Source organism: Nanorana parkeri, unplaced genomic scaffold (assembly GCF_000935625.1).
Source record: "Nanorana parkeri isolate BGI_ZX_2015 unplaced genomic scaffold, ASM93562v1 scaffold1807, whole genome shotgun sequence".
Classification (NCBI taxonomy): Eukaryota; Metazoa; Chordata; class Amphibia; order Anura; family Dicroglossidae; genus Nanorana; species Nanorana parkeri.
Window position 1 is genome coordinate 19567 of NW_017308075.1, and position 14656 is coordinate 34222.

Below are 14656 nucleotides of genomic sequence, written 5' to 3' on the forward strand. Positions count from 1 at the left end.
AGGCTACAACATGGAGATAAGGACAAGGACCTCTTCCCCACAACCCTGGCCCGGTAGTTGTGGAGGTCAGCCTGCGGGGGAGCCCATCTGCATCTAGGTGCCCCCTGTCATAAAGCGGGCACTCCGAAGCTGCCCCCCTCATGGATGGGGTAGTTCAGGGGTATGTGTTACCCCTATGCATTCACCAAATAAACAGAACAATAGTAAAAAACAAAACACCACACTGTAAAAAAAATCCTTTATTTAAAAAAAGAATAAAACACAAGAATGACAATTTATTTATTTAAAAAAAGAAAAGTGTCCATCAATATAATCCAAGGGTCAATCACGTCATCCAGCCATGTAGATCCGCGTCATTCACGGCCGGCTCACCGAAAGAAAAGAATTCCCACCGTCCGCCTACACGTCCGGTTCTGATGAACACCGTCCGCAAAATGACAGCTTTGACCCAAATGTAAACAAAGGGGCGGAGCGAGACTTGTTCCGCCCATTAGTTTACATTCCGTGACAGCTCTCTGTCCCCTAATGGAATGTCAACAAATGGGTGGAAAAAGTCCCGAATGACATTTCGTTATCGTTCGGGTTTGTTATTTCTTTCATTCGGAAATTTGGATGCATCCTAGTGTCCGAATATGCCGATATTTCTCCAGATTTCAATTCGGAAAAAAAACAAATCGCACATGTCTATTAAAAAACAAAAAATGCAATGTGTGACCCTCCGAGAGATAGGAGTGAGGTGCTTTGACTTTTACTAATGTCAGTTTTGGGTAGAGGGACTTTTTAACTGTTACACTGCCTAGATGCTCTGATCCGTTCCTACGTCCAGGCGACTCTCACCTGTTCTCTGCCGTCAGTGACGTGTCACCACCAGTGTCTGTACGCGATCAATAGGAGAGGCAGAGAGCCTGACAGACTCACTTTCCTCAGTAATTATTTATAGGCCTCGTTATGCAATTAGATGATAATTGGGATAGATTGGGGGGGAGGGGGGGGGGCACAAATGGAAAAACTAAAAAATAAGAGCAAATCAGTGTCCAGGTGGCAATGGGGCCCGGGGGACACAGGGAGCCTGGTCAGGATGAGGAACTAAGGGGTCCCCCTGATGCCGTGCGGGCCGCCTGGGTCGCTATGGCATCTCAGGCTGCTGGCTGTCCCTGGCAGCTGTGAGGAGGAACACATCACTGTCCAGATCATTGACAGTCAGTGACAGCCAGCATCTGTGGCGGATGAGGCTGGGCCCGGCGTTATCAGCGGAAGAGGAGGCGGAGCCCGGTGTCGGCAGCAGAGGAGGAGGGGGGGCCCGGCTACAGAGGTGATGCTTGCCAGCTTCCATGAATGAGGAGGCGGGGCCCAGTGGTAAAGGAGGCTGACAGCAGATCGTGGCTGACTGTTGTGTTGCGCAGTTGTGTTTTGCTGCTGATGGGGATTTGTCCAGCAATTTCAAGTTTGTGTTTCTGCCCCTCCCACAATGGTGAGATTTCCTCCAGTAGTTTGTGTCTCTGCCCCTCTCACAATGGTGAGATTTCCTCCAGTAGTTGTGTCTCTGCCCCTCCCACAATGGTGATATTTCCTCCTGTAGTTGTGTCTCTGCCCCTCCCACAATGGTGAGATTCCCCCCATTAGTTTGTGTGTCTGTGTTTGTATAATGAAGGATTGATCGGGCCGGTGGACATCACTACCCTGCGTTGTTGATGCATCCGAGCATGCTATAGCCTTCATTGATTTTTTTGGCTCAATTGGAGGTCAGGATGAGAGACAACCAATCAGAACAGGGACAGCCCAACTGATTACAAAACCTTGATGGGTCTGCAAGGTGTTGGCTGTTACTGGGATACCAGTACAAGGACCAAAGGAGTGAACATGGTGGGTGACACCAGGAGTGTTATTTCATTTGTGATGGGTGTCACTCATTGGTCAGAGGTGGTCCGTTCTTATTGTGGTCGGCACATTTAATAAACCCGTGACTTAAATTCCACTTTTATGTAAAGCGCCGATCAATCCAACTCCGCCCCATGAGAAAGATGTGTACAAAGTGATTCTCGGCCTTAGTGTTCCTGGAGGAAATCCATGATCCAGTGCTGGAAATCTCTGCGCTTTTCATCTCCAGCATCTCTGGATTGTGACTGGCTATTGGCTATTAGCAAAGGACCCCCTATATAGCCATCCACAACTCCGCCCCCGGCTATATCTCCAACCTGGTCTCAAAGTATCACCCTAACCGCCCCCTCCGCTCTTCCCAAGACCTCCTGCTTTCCAGCTCCCTTGTCAACTGCTCCCATGCTCGCCTCCAGGACCTCAGTAGAGTCACTCCCATCCTCTGGAACTCTTTACCCCAACCTGTCCGTCTATCTCCCACCTTGACTGCCTTTAGGCGTAACCAGCGGCGTAACTAGAAATCACAGGGCCCCATAGCAAAATTTTGTATGGGGCACCGTGATGTCTAGTTATACTCCTTGCAGAGCCCACTCGAGATCCCACCTGAGGGTGTACCTGCAGAGCTCACCATAGGCTCGCTATGGTGGGCTCTGCAGGGTCACCCTCAGGTGGGCTGGTCGCACTCCTTACCTGTCCGGCTCCTCTTCGTCCACGGTCGCTGATGGGCCCCGCCTCCTCCTCCACTCTCATTGACTCTGTGGAGAGGAACGCGCTGCTGCACAGATTACTGTCAGTGATCTGAACAGCGGCATGTTAGTCTTCTGCCGCCAGTGAAAGCCACCAGCAGAGGATCCCATAGCGACCCAGGCGGCCCGCACAGCATCTGGCCGGGCCCCACTGTGCCCCATAGTGGCCACCTGGGTCGCTATGGTGATTGTTATGCCACTGCGCGTACCCTAAGGACTCATCTCTTCAGGGAAGCCGATCCCACCTCAACCTAACCGCTCAACAATCACGTTCTCAGACAATTCATCCCCCACACAGCTCCCTCCTCATGGATCACTGGCCCCTCCCTTTTAGATTGTGAGCCCTCAGGGGCAGGGCCCTTACTAACCATCCTGTCTTGAATTGTATTGTGACTGTAACGTCTTCCTTATATTGTAAAGCGCTGCACAAACTGTGCGCTCTATAAATCCCGTATAATAATAATCATATTAATAATAATATATACAAACATGTTTTCCAGGACCCTATAAAAGCGCCAAGTTAGAATATCTGTGAATCACAGCGACATGTGGATTCCACAAACTGGAATCGGATGGCGAATTGTTCAAATCCCCATCCAAGCAGATTATGGGAAATTCCCCAATTTCTGTATTTATCATCTCATGCAATGCAGTTTGTGGCCGCAATCTGATTTGTGTCCACTAGGTGGCGCCGGCGTTCCACCGATGATACGAGAACGTTAGTGAAGTGCTGAAAATAATAATTCCCTTGCCAAATCAATCTAATCATAATTATTTCACCTTGTTATGACATCAGGAAGATCAGTAACAAATGGAAATAGTATTTTACTCGTTTCCAATTCCAGTGTTGTATTTTTTTTCCATTTTTTTATGATGGCGCCTGCGACTACAGGCATTAATCTTTATCAGAGGCGGAAGGTGGCAGAATAACATTTAGTGGAAGTGGCTGAACTTTGTTTTTGTCTTTATCAGCCTTTTACCTCTCTGCTTCTTTTTTCTTAGGAGTTTAATAAACAATCAGAACTTTGGTTTTAGTTCTTTATAAATAGTGGGGTAGATGTGGGCCAATTTACCTATGATCCTATTAAATACAGGACCGGATTTACTCTCCCTGCTTCCCCAGGGAGAGTAACTACTCTGAGCGCATGGAAAACCCCTCCAGTACATGTACCCTATCCCAGCATGCACCACTGGTTGAGAGAAACCCAGTGATTGGCTGCTGTTCTGTGCATACCCTCACCCCAGATAGCAAGCAATTGAGCTGCAAGTTTGAAAATGACTTGCTAAACTATTGCAGACCTGCCAAGCATTGCGAGTCTCCAGATCAACGCGCTTTGCAGAAGTGCTGCACACACGCAGAGCTCTCGCTAAGACCTGCAGGACTCTTGCTGTAGACTTACCGAGCAAATTTGCTACATATTCAAAAAGTGTCGCCTAGAACTTGTGCTGCGAGCGTTCTGCAAGTCTACAACCTGCCAGGAATGTGTGCGGCAAGTTATCAAGAATTACAATTTAACCCGGACACAAGTTTGTGGCAAGCTATCCTTGCTGTCTGGACACAGTGCCTCTCATTGGCTGTCCCACAATACAGCAGAGTCACACTCCACTCAGGCAGGTACAGTAAGGCCTGGTTCACACCTAGGCGTATTGCATATGCGCGTCTGTCGCGCGTTTTTTTTTACAGCGATGCGTGGTAAAAAAAATCGCGCGACAAACGTGCGTTTCCGAGGGCTACATGGCTGTATCCCAATGGAAATGCGCAAACAAAAACGGCCCAAAGTAGTACCTGTACCTTTTCAGGCGTGGGCCGTTTTGTAGTGCGTTAGGGACGGGCGGAAATACGCCAAGGTGTGAACCAGACCCATTGAATACAATGGGATTTAGATGTTTGAGCGTTTTGTAGAGCGTTCGTCGAGCGTAGAACGCGCTACAAAACGTTCAGGTGTGAACGAGGGCTTATGCCAGACACCTGGAATTAACCAGATAAATGCCAACTATAATCCAGCCAGACTGACTACAGCCCCGGCCATCACTGAATGTCTAGTAGCCACATCACAGAAGGTGATGGGGGCTACATTAGCATTCTCATTTGACAGCTCCATGGTTCTGAAGGTCAGCTACACTTGTCGGTATGAGCCTGTAAGAGAAGACAAGTGCTGTGTGTGAAATAATATAATAAAAGAAACAGAACAATTTATAATAATAATAATAAAATTCTATGACAGAAATAATTTGTTACATAATTATCCATTCAGAATTTCTCAGGAGGAATATCAGGAGTAAATCCATTTCATTCTGATGGTTCTGCTGTTGCTTTGGGAACCCGGATGTCCGTCAGAACAATTGCTAAATGTTTTATAACCAGCGTATAAAACATAATTCCATGTCCCAGGTGTCAGTGGGTACTTACATGGAAGGCGGATGCTCCTGTGTCCTGCGTCCCAGGGGGCGTATCTGCTGCGAGGCAAACAAGGCGTTTGCCTGGAGCGGCAGATTCGCTGAGGGCGGCACCAGCGAGGGTTACTGACCTGGACGCGACGCTGCCTGCGCCATCAGCTCCCAGCTCTGACCGGTGACACCTGGGCCGGAACTATGCATGGGACCAGGAAAATGATCAGCAACAATGGATACAGGGTGCTGTACATGGCGTCCTGAAAACATCCCAGCACCCTGCCTCAGTATTACAATCAAGAGTCCTCGGCCCTGAAGCAAGCAGTGGGCTGGATATTGGGAGGAGTTATGCAAATATCAAGGGTGGGTATCATTCTGAAAGGAGGGGCATTCCTAGGCAACTTGCATGTGAAAGCGGACCACCCTAGGTAACACTCACATGTGATGCTGAGACTCCATGATTAAAAGGACTGAAATCCAATAGATGAAAGCGGTGGGGACAGAGCCAGTCAGGGTGATGCTGGACGTCCTCCAGCCAGGAAATGGGGCGGAGCTCTATGTGACCTGAGGCTTCTAATGCACATTGTGAGACGCTCCCAGTGTGCAGAGGAAGAGGAGCCGGTACAACTGTGCAAGACTGGAGGGGAGGACGGAGGTCAGATAGAAGACTGGAGGGAAGGACGGAGGTCAGATAGAAGACTGGAGGGAAGGACGGAGGTCAGATAGAAGACTGGAGGGAAGGACGGAGGTCAGATAGAAGACTGGAGGGAAGGACGGAGGTCAGATAGAAGACTGAAGGGAAGGACGGAGGTCAGATAGAAGACTGAAGGGAAGGACGGAGGTGAGATAGAAGACTGAAGGGAAGGACGGAGGTCAGATAGAAGACTGAAGGGAAGGACGGAGGTCAGATAGAAAATTGAAGGGAAGGCCGGAGGTCAGATATAAGGCTGAAGGGAAGGACGGAGATCAGCTTTAAAGAACCAAATATGTATACTTCTGGTCTTTTTTCTTATTTCGTAGTGGGGAGGTTGCTGTGTTTTTCTCACCTCATTTGTACTTTGTTGCTTATTAATGGTGCGCAGAATTCTGAGCCAACATTTGCGGTGCGAGGCGGCTTTTTTCATTTAGTTCTCGCCTTCTGTCTAATTCGGCCTCTGCAGTAATAGAAATATAGATGATGATGATGATGATGATGATGATGAATTATTTCAGGAAAACATTCTGAACTGATATTCCGGCCCAGCGGGATCTAATGGACGCCTCTGATTTCCCTTTCAGGCCCCCACAGACCCCCCGAAGCAGAAGCCGGACCCGGTGACCTCAGAGACGGTGGTGTTCTGGGGGCTGCGGCTGTGGCAGGTCATCGGCGTCTTCTCCATCTTCGTCCTGGCCGTCAGTAAGTCCGATTCTCTTCCTTCGGTTTATTTCAGTGTAACTTTTGTGAAAGGAAACATAACATCCTGGCCGGGTGAACCCAACGCATTGTGGGGAGAGCAAACTTTGTTACAGATCCGTCTCCTCAGTGCTGAAGAAGTGGGCGTTCCCTTTACAATGTATCAGAAGCCTAGGGTGACGGGAGGACGCTAGTTTGTGTCCTCCCGTTACCCTAAGGAGAACTATGGGGAAAAGACTTAACCCCATAGTTCTCCTTTAAAGAAAAGTCTCCTGTCACCGGGGTCTGATTTTAACTCAGGTGCTGTGCAGAGTCATGCGAAGCACTGCACCAAAATATCCAGGGGGTGTTCTGTATATCAGTATACTCCCAATTCCCCATATCCCAAGTGATTAAAGGAGAACTATGGGGTTAAGGCTTTTCCCCATAGTTCTCATTAGGGTAACGGGAGGACACAAACTAGCGTCCTCCCGTTACCCTAAGCTCAGTATACCGCATACTGAGAGCGCCGCACCTGGAGCGGATCCCGACATAGATGACGGGATCCACCCAGCTGCGTGAGTGACAGCTGGCTCTGCCTACGTAGAGGCAGAGCCAGCTGTGCCCGCCCCCCCCCCCGTCCGTTCCGCCAGTCAGCGCTGGCGGATCGGAGCGGGGAGAGGGGAATCCAGCCCCTTCCCTGTCACGGCAGAGAGCTGTGACAGGATCGAGAGGTGAGCGAACGCCGGTATGTGTTCGCTCACCTCCCGATCTACTGAGCCGACCTGTGACAGTCTCATTGTCACAGGTCGGCTTAGAACTATGAGGTGAGTGGAAATCACTCATGTCATAGTTCTCCTTTAAGGTGGTAAAGCCATTGTTTTAATAATACTAAAATGCAAAATGTCTGACGATGCGATTATGTATGTAGGATCATTATTTAGCAAAGACAGAGATGTCCTGTATAATACAGAATGCAGAGCCCAGGACTGATTGATACCAACTGGTGATGATGAGATTTGGGTTCAGGTTGGGTTCCATCTCTTTGTGGGAATAGGTAAGAGCTACTGATGTACGTATTCAATCCCCTGGGAGGGAGCGGATATCTGGGACCCCCTTATTGTACTGATTCCAGAAAGTGCCCCCGACCTTCAACAAACCCTGCCACCCCCATAAGGAAGAGGCCCTTGCCACTTAACATTGGGAAAAGGTGCCGAGTGGGAGGAGGTTTTGCTTCCCCCCTTGCAAGGTATCCACTCATTGTTAAAAGGCATGTGGCTTGTCAGTGAAGGGTTCTCATTCATCCAGGTCATAGTATTAACCCCTTCATGACTGAGCTAGTTTTCAGTTTCTGTTCATAAATGACTAACACGCTTTTTACATTTTTGCTGTGTGATTCTTCCACGGCTGTAATATACTTTCTTACTAAATGTACCCACACATATTATATATTGTTTTTTAGAGGACAGATAGGGCTATATAATTATATCAAACATGTGTACCCAACGCCTCACTTAGTTTGAATCAAATATAAAAAATGAGGAAAAAAACTAGAAGAAAACACTTTTTTTCACAAGTTTTCATTATTTTTTTTTATGCTTGAGATGTATCACATAGCTTCATAAACATCGGGCCAGTCTATGGAGCTTTCAAAACAAATAGCAGGGAGGTGAGTCACTCTGCTGCCTCTCTGCTATTTTCAGCTGTCAAATATCGGAGCGCTCTTTAGCGCTCCCGTATTTGCATGTAACGGTTTCATTCTTTCATTAGTGACTGGTAACCGCTGAGAATCAGCAGTTACCGGCATTACAGATACTGATATAACTCGTCAGGTACAGTGTACGTGGCCAGTCATATAGGCACAAAATGCCGGGACGTACAGTGTACGTCTCCCGTCACTAAGGGGTTAAGGATGCACCAATACCGATACTTGTATCAGTACCGGTGCCAATGCCGAGTATTTGGGCGAGTACTCGTACTCGCCAAAATGCTCCGATGCCTAGCCCGATGCTTCCGGTATCAGGAAGCTGGGCAGAGAGTCATTACACGCTGCCCGGCTTCCGGACTGGCCAAAAACCCGCCTCCATGCGTTCTCGTCACCTAGTGATGAGAAGCAGGGGGACGGCTTGCTTGCTAATTGGGAAGTCGGGTGGCGAGTCACTCCACCTGGCTTGATGGTGGTTGATGGTGCTGGCTACGAGCCCGCAGGAGACATCGTCAGGGCAGCCATCAGACATTTTGGGGCCCCTTACACGGCTTTAGCACGCCCCCCCCCCCCCCCCCCCAAGAGGCCACGAACAGTTGGACCTGAATGAGACTCTTTTTTTCCACAACATGCACGTCCGCCGTATGGTGGACACTTGAAGATGTTCCCATATGTTGTTGCTTTTAACCCATCCAGTGCAGCCATCAGAAATTTTGGGGGCCCCTTACACGGCTTTAGGCTGCCCCCCCCCCCGACGCTGGACACGGGGCTTAGTGACGCGCTGGACACAGGACCCACCTGAGAGTGACCCTGCAGAGCCCACCATAGATGCTGCACAGCCCATCTGAGACTGTCTATGGTGGGCTCTGAAGGGGTCTCAGGTGGGCTGGTCCTTTCCTTCCTAGCTCTTCCTACCTGCACACATGGCCTCGTCTGCCGCCGGACAGGCCAGAAGTGACGTCACGTCACTAACGTGATGTCACTTCCGGCCAGTCCGACATCAGACAAGCAGCATCGCTGATGGGGCCCCAGCTTGTCTCGAAGCCGCTGGAGCGACAATGCTGGGGCCCTGCACTGCTAGGGCCAGGCCTCCGCCTCCTCGCCCTTCACCGTCGGCCGATAGTCATGTAAGTTACCCGGGCAGGCCCCCCAGGCCCCTTACATGAGTATCGGCCGTACCCACCTGATGGCTGCTGTGGATGTCCTTATTGGGTACACCCGGCCTTGAGGCTCCGGGACTCCTGGGGTCAGTTCTGGAGTTTATATGAGGATTTGCGAGCTCACCCGGATACATTTTTTTCCTTTACTCGTATGTCCATGGAAAGGTAATGGGCATGTTCAAAATGTTTGCAGTTCATGTCTTTACCTCTACACCAACCTGTCTGTCTATCTTTTTTTGCTTAGCTGCATTGCGTTCCGTTTCCGTTATATTTTTGCTGCGTTCGTGCGTTTCCTGACCAGGCAAAATGTGACATGCAGTATTTTTTTCTGTCGTAACGGACTGCGCACGTGAGAACTGCAGCCCATAAAACGCATAGGGATACATTGGGATGCATTTTTTGTGCAGGAGTGCGTACGGATCAGGTCAGCACAGAAAACGGACGTCGCGTGAACAAGCCCTCAATCTGATTCTTGGCCACTAGATGGCAGCGGCGCAGCGTGTCACGATGTAACCGCTTCTCAGCTGTCAGTTCAGGGACAGATAGTTACTATGTTACAGCAAATACTTTGTATAAATATTGTCATAGTTACTGTAGCTGGAGTGATTTCTGCTGAAACCTCATCAAAACACACAGAAAATTAATCTGACAGTTGTGTAAACCTTACTATCTGTACAGGACTGTCTTCCAGCCATCTCCTGTCCTTGATTTTTATTTTTTCATTCTAGTTTTTTTAAATTTTGTGATAAAGGTGACTGTCTGGGGCCGGCGGGGGTTCTACGCAGTTATTTTTGACATGTCGCTGCAAAAGACGAGCGCTGCTTTTTAAAAATCTTTTGGATGAGCGGTATGTAGGGGAGGAGTGATGGCACGGGAGGATAGATGAAAACTTAAGTTAAAGTGAACCTGTGAAAGCTTCAACACTTGCAAGGTGACAGTATTGCTGTACAACAGGCAACAGAGGGTGCCGCATCCCACTAGGAAAAAAGTGCCCAGTGCTCCCCAAAAACCATATGAAAATAGCAAACAAAAACAACCCCCCCATGTGCCAGAACCCATGGCCTCACACCTCTAGTGTAAAAAGTTACCCTCTCCACCCTCTCTAGGCTCTTCTAATGCATTATTGTGCTCCTCAATGGTCTAGCATCAATCTTCTAGTCAGTGGGATGATGCATCACTTCCTCTGAGCCCAGTGCATCAAGGACACACACCCTAAGGCAGGGGTGTGCAACTGCTTTAACTACAAATCCCAACATGCCTTTGCCTCTGGGAGTCACACTGCTAAGAGCCGGCCCGTACAGATCCGTGCGGCGTGCACGGCCATATCGTGCCATACGCTCACTCGAACTGCACATCCGTGCGGGTGTCCGTGCTCAGACGCAGACAGGATCCATGGGTGTGCAGTACGGCCGCATACTCCCATAGAGAATAACAGGCTGTTGCGTGCAATCACTTGCGGCACCTGTCCTTCCCGCGAGCGAACCGATATGGCTGTGCACGCCGCACGAATCTGTAAGGGCCGGCTCTTAGTAGTGTGAATGAGGCCTAACTGTCAGTCTTGCAATGCCTCATGGGACCTGTAGTTCCACAACAGCTGGAAGACCGGAGTTGCCAACCCCAGCCCTAAGGAAATGTCACAGGTTTACAGAAGAGTGATGCAGAGAATGGAACATTGTCACTACATGGCACCCTTCTATATATGGGGGTGCATTCAGCAGCCGCCAGAACACAAAGGAAAGAGTACCCCGAGGATCATGTGACTGGACTGAAGACATCAGGATATGGTATGCATGACTCCATGAAGAATTACAAAAGTAAGATTGGGCTTTAACTCTTTTGCTGCCAGAGCTGTTTTTACATTTGCCTGGGGGGGGGTCTATGGGGGCTCGCATAAAGAAGATACACTCAGTCCTGCGGCAGTCAGTGCTCACCTCTCTCCCTCGGTGGAATGTCCCTCGGTGTCCTCACGTCCTTTGCAGGTGAATGGACTGCATGAGAAGTGGTGACATCAGCAGGGCTTAGACCATTGAAGCCGGGGGGCGGGGTTGGAGAAGCTGCAGTACCAAGACGGGACCGATGATCTGGTAAGTATATTTATTTATTTATATATATATGTTGCCCCTAGTCCAAAATGAACAATTAAAGGAGAACTATGAGGGAAGTGATTGTCACTCATCCTCATAGTTCGAGCCGACGTGTGACAATGAAACTGTCACACGTCGGCTCAATAGATCTGGAAGTGAGCGAACACATACCGGCGTTTGCTCACCTCTCGATCATCTCCCTGCAGGGAGAGGTGACTGTCAGTCATCGATCCCCACAGGGATTCCCCCCTCCCTGCTCCGATCCTCCAGCGCTGAGTGGCGGAACGGACGGGGGAGGGGGCGGGTACAGCTGGCTCTGCCTCTAGATATAGAGCCAGCTGTCACTCACGCAGCTGGGTAAATTGTGACAGTAATGTCGGGATCCGCTCCGGCTGCGGCGGTCTCAGTATACCGCAAGCTGTAGCTCCCTATATACTGAGCTCTGGGTCACGGGAGGACGCTTGTATATATGCTAACTATATATGAAAACTATGGGACAAAACAATGACCCCATAGTTCTCCTTTAACCCTTGCAGTGGGGGGATAGCCTTACATTCCTGGAGTTCTTCTTTAATGCTCATGACAGACTGCATCATATGCGTCATTTTTGCGTTTGCCCGGAGCGTCACTTTAGCAGCCGCGTCCTTCCAGGAATAATCTATTTTTCGCTAATATGACTTTGCAGAAAACATAACTTTTTTAAACACTGTAATCACCGCGCACAAAGCAGATTCATACCTCAGTGCTGGGAAGTGGCCGCCTGGATTTCATTAAAACGCTCCCCGGCAGGCCATTGCAGCAGCTTGTATTGCGGTCGCTGCGGCGCACTGCGTCTGCTTCCTCTCATTTAACCCGATTAGAACATTTTATAGATTTTGTATAAAGTTCTGTTTTTCTGTCACCCTAATTGTCCTCTGTCTGTGCTGCTTCATAATCGAATGATTCTGTTTTAGAGATGCACATTAATGCTCATTGAATAGAGGCGAGCGCCCGCTTCCGATTGCGTGGACCAAGCTCCCCCCCCCCCAAAAAATGTGCTTTTTCTTTATAATGAGCTCGCCTAATGGCCTCGCCGCGCCATTCTCTCACAGTGCGGGAGCGATTGCATCTCGCTAATGTTCACCAGTTATAATATTGATTTTCAGATACAATCTCCCAATGTTACGCGAATGGAATCTTTAAATGTCTATATTCAGGTTAAAATGTATTTTGGATTTATTCCAGCGCCGCCAGAGCAAAAATTCAGAAATTGTTTCTGTTGTTGTATATGATAGTGGGAGGTGCTGGATGCCGGTGATTGGCAGGTGAAGTTATGTGCTTCTGAAGGCAAAGTTGTATATAAAGATATACATGGGAACCGGTCTACCTGCTAAAGTATTTGTGACTGTCTTTTGCCACCTGGCTGTCTCTCTCTCTTTCCTGGCTATTTCTTCTCTCCCGCTCCTGGCTTTCTCCTCTCTCTTCTGGCTGTCTCTCTACTCTCTCTCTCCTGGCTGTCTCTACTCGCTCATTCTCCCTGCTGTCTCTGTTCACTCTCTCTTATGGCTGTCTCTCCTCTTTCTCCTGGCTGTCTCTTTCCTGGCTGTCTCTCCTCGCTCTCACTCCTGCCTGTCTCTCCTCGCTCTCTCTCCTGCCTGTCCCTCCTCGCTCTCTCTCCTGCCTGTCTCTCTTCTCTATCTCCTCTGGTTGTCTCCTCATTCTCTCTTCTGGCTGTCTCCCCTCACTCTCTCCCCTGGCTGTCTCTCCTTGTTCTCTCTCCCCTGTATGTCTCCCCTCACTCTCTCCCCTGGCTGCCTCTCCTTGCTCTCTCCAGGCTTCCTCGCCTTGCTCTCTTCTCTGGCTGTCTCTCCTCTCTCATCTGGCGGTCTCTCCTCTCTCTTTTTTGACTTTCTCTCCTCACACATCCTTCTAGCTGTCTTTTCTCTCTCTCTCTCTCTCTCTCTCTCTCTCTCTCTCTCTCTCTGTCTTTGCTCATCCTCCTGGCTGTTTCTCCACGTTCTCATGGATGTGACTGACCTAATTTGTATAAGCACTTTGACATGTCGGTCATCATCCAGTCAGGACGGAGTTAAAGTGACATTAAACCCTCAGATTTTTTAACATAAACCAATACTGTAATGTGCGCCTTACTGTAATCCATGGTAGTTTCCCTTCTCTTTGCTGCTCTTCCTTTTAAATCCTCATCTCTTCTCATGCTGGGGGAGAACTTCCTCTGGGAGTGCCTCTTCCTGTAGTGCTGGCTCAGGTTACAAACGTACACACAGACACCATGTATCCATTCCTGAGACAAGGCAGTCTGCTGCAAAACAGAAGTTCTGCCCAGCATGAGAACAGATACAGATTTAAAAGGAAGAGCAGCAAAGAGAAGGGAAACTACCATGGATTACAGTAAGGCGCACATTACAGTATTGGTTTATGTTAAAAAATCTGAGGGTTTAATGTCACTTTAAATAGGAATATATACGTAACATTGTAACAATACTTAGTTGCAGAAATGCCAAATATTTAATTTGTATAAAAAGTTGTTTAGATCCTACGAGTTTCCTCGCTGCATCTGCCTCCCAATTAGCACAGCCGACGTGTAATGTTCCCACCTAACCTTTGAGACAAATGTGTGAATTTTAATTCCTGAAAGTTCTGAAAAGTTTAATAATCAAAAAATTCTCCTAAAATGCACAATGATAAAACTTTCTACAAAAGCTTCGTTACATGTAGCAGAACAATAGCGCAAAGCATTTCTCTTACTTTCGGATTCATAATTTATAACTCGACACTGTTCTGAGTGTCTGATAGTTGTGACTACCAAACCCACCTATCCTACCTGAGCAGGTAAGATGCAGCGCCCAGCCCCAGTGTCATATCTCAGTGGTCCCATCCATGTTGGGGGAGGGGATATGACCCGTGTATGTTCTATCCAATGCTGGAAGCAGGGAAGATATTTTTACTGGAAGTTACTGTAACTGAGTGTGGAAAATTGTTTTACTTTTTTTTGTAGCTTTCTATGCAAAGTCCAGGGACAAGTGATGGACGGCCGGTGACTCTCTCCTTCTTTCTCTCTCTCTCTCTCCCCCCTTTTTTGTCTTTCTCTCTCTGTCCTTTACTTTTGCCTTCTCCTCTCCTCTCTCCTTCTATCTCCCTCATTCTCTCTTTCCATCCCCTTTCCTCTCCTCTCTCGCCTTTTCTATTGCCCTCTCTCTCTTCCCTCTTTCTCTTCCCCCTCTCTCTCTCTCTCTCTTCCCCCTCTCTCTCTCTCTCTCTCTTCCCCTCTCCCTTTCCCCCTCTCTCTCTCTCTTCCCTGCTCTCTCTCTTCTCCCCTCTCTTTT

The 14656-nt window shown here is 48.7% G+C and overlaps 1 protein-coding gene across 1 annotated transcript in view; it reads left to right on the forward strand.

The window, feature by feature from the left end:
* TMIE (transmembrane inner ear) overlaps positions 1 to 14656 on the forward strand; it is a 57572-nt gene that overhangs the window by 12372 nt on the left and 30544 nt on the right. Inside the window, exon 2 of the mRNA XM_018571671.1 lies at positions 6291 to 6408. Within this exon, the coding sequence (XP_018427173.1) occupies positions 6291 to 6408 (118 nt within the window). The remainder of the gene's footprint in view (positions 1 to 6290; positions 6409 to 14656) is intronic.